Source organism: Nelumbo nucifera, chromosome 1 (assembly GCF_055504915.1).
Source record: "Nelumbo nucifera cultivar China Antique chromosome 1, China Antique-T2T, whole genome shotgun sequence".
Classification (NCBI taxonomy): domain Eukaryota; kingdom Viridiplantae; phylum Streptophyta; class Magnoliopsida; order Proteales; family Nelumbonaceae; genus Nelumbo; species Nelumbo nucifera.
Genome location: NC_142649.1, coordinates 201,922,807 through 201,930,370, shown reverse-complemented (window position 1 = coordinate 201,930,370; position 7,564 = coordinate 201,922,807). Strand labels below are relative to the sequence as shown.

At 40.7% G+C, this 7,564-nt stretch overlaps 1 protein-coding gene across 1 annotated transcript; it reads right to left on the bottom strand.

Moving 5' to 3' along the window:
• Positions 1-658: 658 nt before the first annotated feature.
• On the bottom strand, positions 659-2,579 carry PLA-I{BETA]2 (alpha/beta-Hydrolases superfamily protein). Its single transcript, XM_010277153.3, has one exon. The coding sequence runs from the start codon at positions 2,356-2,358 to the stop codon at positions 727-729; it is 1,632 nt and encodes a 543-aa protein (XP_010275455.1). The 5' UTR covers positions 2,359-2,579; the 3' UTR covers positions 659-726.
• Positions 2,580-7,564: the final 4,985 nt, after the last annotated feature.

Here is a 7,564-nt window from a genome sequence, read left to right as displayed (position 1 = left end):
ATTGGATGGACCAATAATACATATTAAATTGGTCCGGTTCAGACTTAGTGGTCCAAAGTATTTATTGGATTGAATTGGACATGTTCCATCTATTATCAATTTATATTGGATTAGGTGAGATTGAACCAATATGGGGTCCACTGATAGAAGATAAGAATACAGGTGCCAATAGATTAAGATTGGGTTGGAACCAATCTGAACAGATTGGATAGTACAGACATTGAATTGGACTGATCCAAAATGGTCAAAGAAGTATTCATCAGATTGGATTGGACCTGGTATGGATTCATGTTGAACTGTATCGGATAGGATTGGACCACATCTGGTCCAATTGACATCCCTAGTTACATGAATCCATTTTTTAGTAATGGAACCCTCAAATTCTTACAAATAATGATGTTTGACCCTAAAGGAGAATTGTATTAGACAATATTGGGCTATCTCATCCGGCTCCGGCATGCATCTTGAATTTATAAAGAGTCAAAGACTGAGGAGACTAACTACATGGTTGACTTTCTAACAAAATTGACCTTCTGATCAGCTTGAATAGATCGAGTCAATAATTTGTAATTGGAAAAGTGATTAGATCAAAATATACGAAAGGCTCTGTTAATAGACCAAATCCTCGATCATCCTCCCAGAACTGATTAAGAAGAAATTACAGAATGAAAACAATGTATTTATTTTAAATTTTATTAACACACAGAGTTGCAGTAGTTGGAGCTACTACGATGGACTCGGTAAACAGCTTGGAATTGGAACTACTGCTTGCTTTTCTACGTTCAGGGTCAGGGCCTTGGCCTTGCTTGTGTACAATTTTTTCACATTAGACCCTTGTTCATGTAGCAACCTCGCAAGACTTCTCTTGGCGTTTGCTCTGAATGGACAATTGGATGCCAAGAACCCATCCACCAAATGCAGATAAGCCTCCAGGTCATGACAACATGCCACATCAGCGTTGGGCTTCAGATATGGCGACATCTTGCTGTCCACTCTGAGCTCCGTCCCTACGTGAGAATACGACAGCGGCATGTTGTCCAGCACATCCACCATCCGTTCCATGTTCGTTCCCTTCAGCTTCTGGTCTAGCCCCTCGCCCACCGGCATCCCTGGGACCTTGGTGATCACGTCTTGTGAGTTCACGACGCGCAGAACCTTTACGCCTCGCTTGCTCATCCGATTGCCGAAGCTCCGGTTGCCCACGCGCGGCCCTCCGAAGGAGAAGACCGCTATCGGTGGCATGTCTGGGGCGCATGTGCTCAGCTCGTCTGCCGCTAGCAACGCCAGGGCCGCGCCTAGGCTGTGACCCGTCACCGTGATGCTCAGGGTCTCACCCTTGTAGAGCTCCATCAACCTGCGTATCTCTTCCTTTATGGAATCGGCTAGGCTTGACGCATGGGGCCCTTGGGTGCTGTATAAGCTCCAGAATCCTTGCTCCACCTTGGGCGGGCGCTGGCTGCTCGATTCCTCCTCCTCTCCGGGGAGCTGGATCAATAGGCCCCGGACGTTCTCTACCCACTCTAGGCATGTGGCGGTTCCACGCAGAGCGATGACTATATCCCTCCTCCCCATCCTTGAGATTTCTCTCTTGTCGTCGCAAACCGCGACGTACCCGATCCAGCTGGTCCGCTGAGTCATCCACCCCATGTCCGGCGCCACAGTGTCTACCCACTCCGGCAGCCCTACCGATGATGTGGCGTAGAGGCTCTTGGTCACCCTGTATGACCTGTCCGGTAATGCCACGTGCCGAGGCTTGGAAAATTCGTCTTCCGACGTGGCAGGATTTGAGTGAAACCCGTGATACGACGCCTGAACAAACTCGCCGTATCTGACGACCTCGCGCCGGAGATTCTCGTCGAGCGGATCCAGGAGGCCGGCCCAATTTTTGCTGCCGTGGTACTCACGCCACCGTGTCCCTAGATTATTTCTCGGTGAGTATTCCTGCGTTTTCGAGAGGAGTCTCTTTAGACGGTTCAGATGTCTCGGCGACATCTCTTCTGCTGCCCTAGACTCCGGCCATATCCTCGCCAAGTTGAGGCCTTCCAGGAGACGCCTTCCCATGTTTTCAGGAGACCCATTGCCGGAATGCTTGTGGAGGATTTCCTGGTCGGCCAGTGGTGGAGGATCATGCTTTTGAAGCAGCTTATCTAAGTTGGCAAGGTGGATTCGTGTCGACTCGGCGGAATTGTAATGGCCGATCCTTGTATCATTCGATGTTACTGGATATGGCGTCTGAACCGCCCAGGCCGAAGTCCTTGTAGAAGGGTTCAAACGCGACCCGCGAGAGGCAAAGTTGGTACGTCTCGCCGGAAAAACGACGGGGTCGTGAACGGCAAGTTGAACTAATCCGATCTGCATATATAAATTAGAGACAGAGAAAGAGAACAAAGGAGCCAAACAGCAGCTGAGAGGCAGAATGATCCCTTCAATCGCCTGTTATAGTAGATCGAGAGTTGAACAACATCCAACAGGTGGGGGTTGCACAGAGGCGTTATTGTATATATAGGGAGTTGGTCGAGAGAGAACTGAGAACGAAAGAGGAATGGACGCGGTCGTTGACGACTAACCCCTCTTTTAATATTTATGGTCTAAACACTAAACATCCCTCGGATTCATCAGACGCGCACGCTTTGAGGCGCTGAACTGACGGCGACGGATGAAGAGATTGGGCCCCGCTCCGCCAGAGAAAGTGGGCCATATGACGGCAGTTGGCAAATCCATAATATCCAATGGTCAGAAATAATTTTATCGTATAGTGGGGTGTGACAACATTGCCAAGTGGATAATTCCCAGATAGTGCGCATTCTGTATGTACGTTGTAGTCGTAGACCTTCCTACGTTTTTGTTTTGATAGGATTAAGGATAGGAACGACCGTTGATTTAGTTGTTATAACTAAATCGAAGGAGAGAGGCACTTTCAAAAAAGAAAAAACACACTAGGACAAAAACCGAGTTGTTAACTTGTTATCAACAGCAAGCTGCAAGCCACAAGTCTAAAGTTGAACTGTTACCAGAGTTTGAACGACGGTCCGGTGCTTAGAAGCCGACGTACGGATGACCTTAAGTTTGGCGGCGTTCGGTAAGTCTGAAGTTCAGAGTCTGAAAAGCAATTCGAAGAAAATTTGCTTTTACTTTTACAGATATCTGAATGTAAAGTAGTTATTCGGCAATCCGATTGCTTTAACATCTGAAAAATATACATTTTATAAATTTACTCCTCAAATTGTTACATAGGCTTTGTTTGGTTGCAGTGTAATTTTATTTGCACTAGTACAAATGCATAGGAATGTAAATGCATAAAATGCAAGTTCTCATTTAATATTAATAAATCTAATTACCAAAAAAGTAGAAATTTTAAACCCAAAAGTATGCGGCTTTGGGTTTCCCGTACTCATAACCTCCAAAGCCTGGTGGCAATGGTATTTCATCTAGGATTGGCAATGGGGGCGGGTTTGAGGTAGGGATCATATTCTCAGTCCCTGCCCCCGATTCTGAAATTAATCCCATTCCTGTCCCTGATTCTCGTTGGTGATAAAATTTGTCCTTCATCCCCATAGCCCGATGGGGATGGGTTCCCCATACGGACCCAAATCCCCAAAATTGTTTAGATAATAGTATTTTTTGAAAAATAAATTTACTTAAAATAAATAAAAAATTTAAATTATAAATAATGTTTTAAATATATTTTAATATATATAAATATATAATCGGAGTCGGGGTAGGGCGGGGACCTTAATTCCCATCCCTGACTCCAACTCCAATGGGGGATATTCCTATTAATCCCCATTCCCGCCCCAACAAAATAATCCCCATCCCGACCCCATTGGGTTGGGGAAGTCGGGTCCCGTCGGAGATGGGAAAAATTGTCATCCCTAATTCCATCCCGTCTCTGCTGCAACTAGCGAGAGAATATCAACTCAGTTACCATAAGTTGATTTTTAACTCTTTGTGTAAAGAGAAGAAATATAGTTTTTACTTTGTGTAAAGAGTCAATTATTACCGAAAAAACATTTTTGCTTTTTTTATTTCAAATTTTACTTTATTTTGTTATAGATTTTATTTTTCTTCATCTGAATTGTAAATAAACAAAATACAGTACAGATATTTGAAAAAAAAAATCACAACTTGCATTTGAACTTTTTTTTTGCACTCATTCATTTGCGCCAGTGCAAATGACATTGCACCTCGAACAAATCAGGACTAAACTGCATTTAGGGCTGTAATGGCTTGGGTAAACCCAACAGAACCGATTACGTTGGTTCTGGTTTTGTGGTCTTTTATCCAAATTAAAAATTGAGACGGGACCGGTTCTTCCTACTCCAAACCGATTCAGGCCCGAAGTGACTATATAGTTAAAAATACGTTATTTTGGTTGAAACACAGTTTATTATTTCATGTCATTTTTATTAAGATTATATTATTAAAAATAAAATTAAATCTATTATTATCATATCTAATTAGATAATTTTGATAATTAAATCTAGGTATAAAGGCCGACAAAATTAGATAATTTTGATTAAAAACACGTTTTTTTTGGTTGAAACACAGTTTATTATTTTGTCATTTTCATTAAGATTATATTATTAAAAATAAAATTAAATCTATTGTTATCATATCTAATTAGATAATTTTGATAATTAAATCTAGGTATAAAGGCCGACAAAATTATATAATTTTTATTAAAAACACGTTTTTTTGGTTGAAACACAGTTTATTATTTTATGTCATTTTCATTAAGATTATATTATTAAAAATAAAATTAAATCTATTATTATCATATCTAATCATTTAATCTAGGTATAATCGGGTCAGACCCCATTGTCCTTATTAATCGTTTCGGGACAGTACCCTACCGCATCCTTTTCAATGGTTAATTTGAACTAATAAGAATAATTAAGGGTCCGTTTGGTTTGTAATTGGAATTGAAATGGTCCATTCTTATAGTCTGTTTGGTTCAGACAGGAATGGAAATGAGAATTAAAATCAGCAGGAATGGAGTTTCATTCTTAAGGGAGGGATAGGGAATGTCCATTCCCTAAAATGGGAGAATGCCATTCCAGCAGGAATGGGAATGGGATTCTGGTTCTGCCCAACCAAACAGTTGGAATTGGAATAACCCATTTTGATTCCGATTTCAGACCCCTATTCCTATGAACCAAACAGAGCCTAAGAAACACATTAGTGATGCAAGCAGAGTCTCATCAAATAACATAGGGAAATCCTAAGGAAAAAAATAATTTCTTTAACTATGGGGAGAAGGAATTTACCATATTCACTAGTTTCAATTTTAAAATCGAACTGGACAATGAATCATTCAGGGGTCTAGTTTCTGGGTTGAATGGTCTGATCGTTTGAACTAAATGGATGGCCTATTTTAGAAAAAATAAAAAATAAAAAACGACAAAAAATCGTTAGATGGTTTGAACAGTTTGAACGATTCAATCACCTAGGTCAACAGTTTATTGACCAAGGGGCCTGATTGGTGTGTCTTTTCGGAAAGATTTTCTAGTAGTTCTGACATGCAAAAGATTCATTGAGCTTTTGCATGGAGATCTGAGAAGCCCGAAGCATATTTGGCAGATGCACATATTTCCATGTCTTTCCGCACAAGAATAAAACGCAAAATACATGGGGAACTTCCTTTGAAGCTTCCTGAAATCAGCCCAAAAAGGGCTTCTCGCATTTTTTTGACGCTCTATCTTTTGATGATTAGATCTTCCATGAACCAAATGGGAACAGACCGAACGAATCCCAAATCAACGATTTTTGACCAAAAGGCGGTTCTAAGATAAAACGGACCGGTTCCCGTTTTCCGATCCGATTTTGAAAACATCGCTAGTTTGTGAACTTTGTTTTACGCGGTTGGTATGTGAGACAAGTCATTGAAGTATTTGACTTCGTGAACCATTGAGGCGCCGCTGAACATCGCGAGTGGACTACTTTAATACTAATGCATCCATGATTGATTATTACGAATCACTGGGGGACTCATCGACGAAGCAGGAGCACGTGAGACCCACTGATTATAATACGAAGAGGCTTGATCCAGTGTATCTTTTAGAACTGTGAACTAGAAGTGGGAGCCAGTAAAGCCAAGAATTTATAAACCTAAGGCTGTGTTTGGTTGCAATGGACATTTATTTGTGTTGATACAAATTCATGGGAGCATAAGTGTAAAAAATGCAAATTCTTGTTTAATTTTGCTTTATGTTTTAATTTATTTCATTTGTGCTGCAACCAAGCAAAATAAGTTAAAATTTAAAACAAAAATAAGTCAGGATTTATACTCAAATCATTTGCATTGCCATGATTTTGCATCAGTGCAAATTTATTTATATTGCAACCAAATACAGCCTAAGGCTCAGTAATAAATACAAATATGTAGAGCATAAGACCTTATATATTTTGTATTATTTTATATAGATTTGTATTATACATATTTGTATTTGTACTCCTTCCAAACTGAGTCAATTTTATATGTATTTGTTTTCTATTAGTATTCCTTCTTTTTAAAAGAAATATTAGAGTACAAAACTTTCTGATTTGTATTATTTTATATGTATTTATACTGTACATATTTACAAGAATACTACTTCCAATCTGAGCGACCGTGGATCAATGGTGAAAACAGAAATCAGGTTTAATGGTTGCCTTCCATGTCGTCCCTGTCTTCTCCCTGATGAGAGTAGTGAAGGCAACAAGACGAGATGAGGTACAATATAATTGGTGAATATATTTGGGCTGTTTAACATGGTTGGTTTTATTTTAACATGGTACGTAACCCTTCCCAAACAATCACAACGGAAAATATAGTCATCATAAGATACATTATATGTAACGGGTTATGTAATTAATTATTACTAACACACTAATGTTCTTTAAACATGGGACCTGATGTTGTGCATCTGACTGTTTCCAGTTGGAGGATGATTTGGCTTCAAGTCGGATGGTAAGCTAAGCAAATCTCCAAAATAAAACGAGAACCCGAGGTGGCTAGCCCGATGAGGTCGCTCCGATGCTTAAGTTAGTAAGCTGTTGCGAGATGAAATAGCTTAGAATGTAGAGAGCAGAGAAATCACACATACCTTTAGCTATCGGGGTTGGAGCCTTTATATAGTTGAGTCATCGCGGGTTTTGTGGATCGGTTTTGGGATCTTCGTCACGATGGGATCCGTTTCTGCTTTAATTGAGGGATAACGTTATCAACTGATAAGGCTTATCAATTCCGCATGAACCGGGTAGCTTTAGTTTTGACAGTCTTTTAGATGGGAGTGGTGGATCCGCTGGGGCCGAGGTGGGTACCTCGGCTCAGGTCGTAGATCGCCATACCGAAGTGGAAAGCGACAACGAGCTGCTTGGTGACGTTGAGGAGACCAGTGCTGATGAGTGTATGGACCCTCTTACTGAAGCCTCGGACAAGGGCGGGGAGCACCGAGATGAATAGAGACTTCTTTTTATCTCCTATATTGTATACCCCAGGTCTCTGAGCTCGGTTTATAGTGAATTTCTTCTTTCTTCCTCTTGTACTCGAAGTTAGATATCAATGAAATACACCTTTTGACTT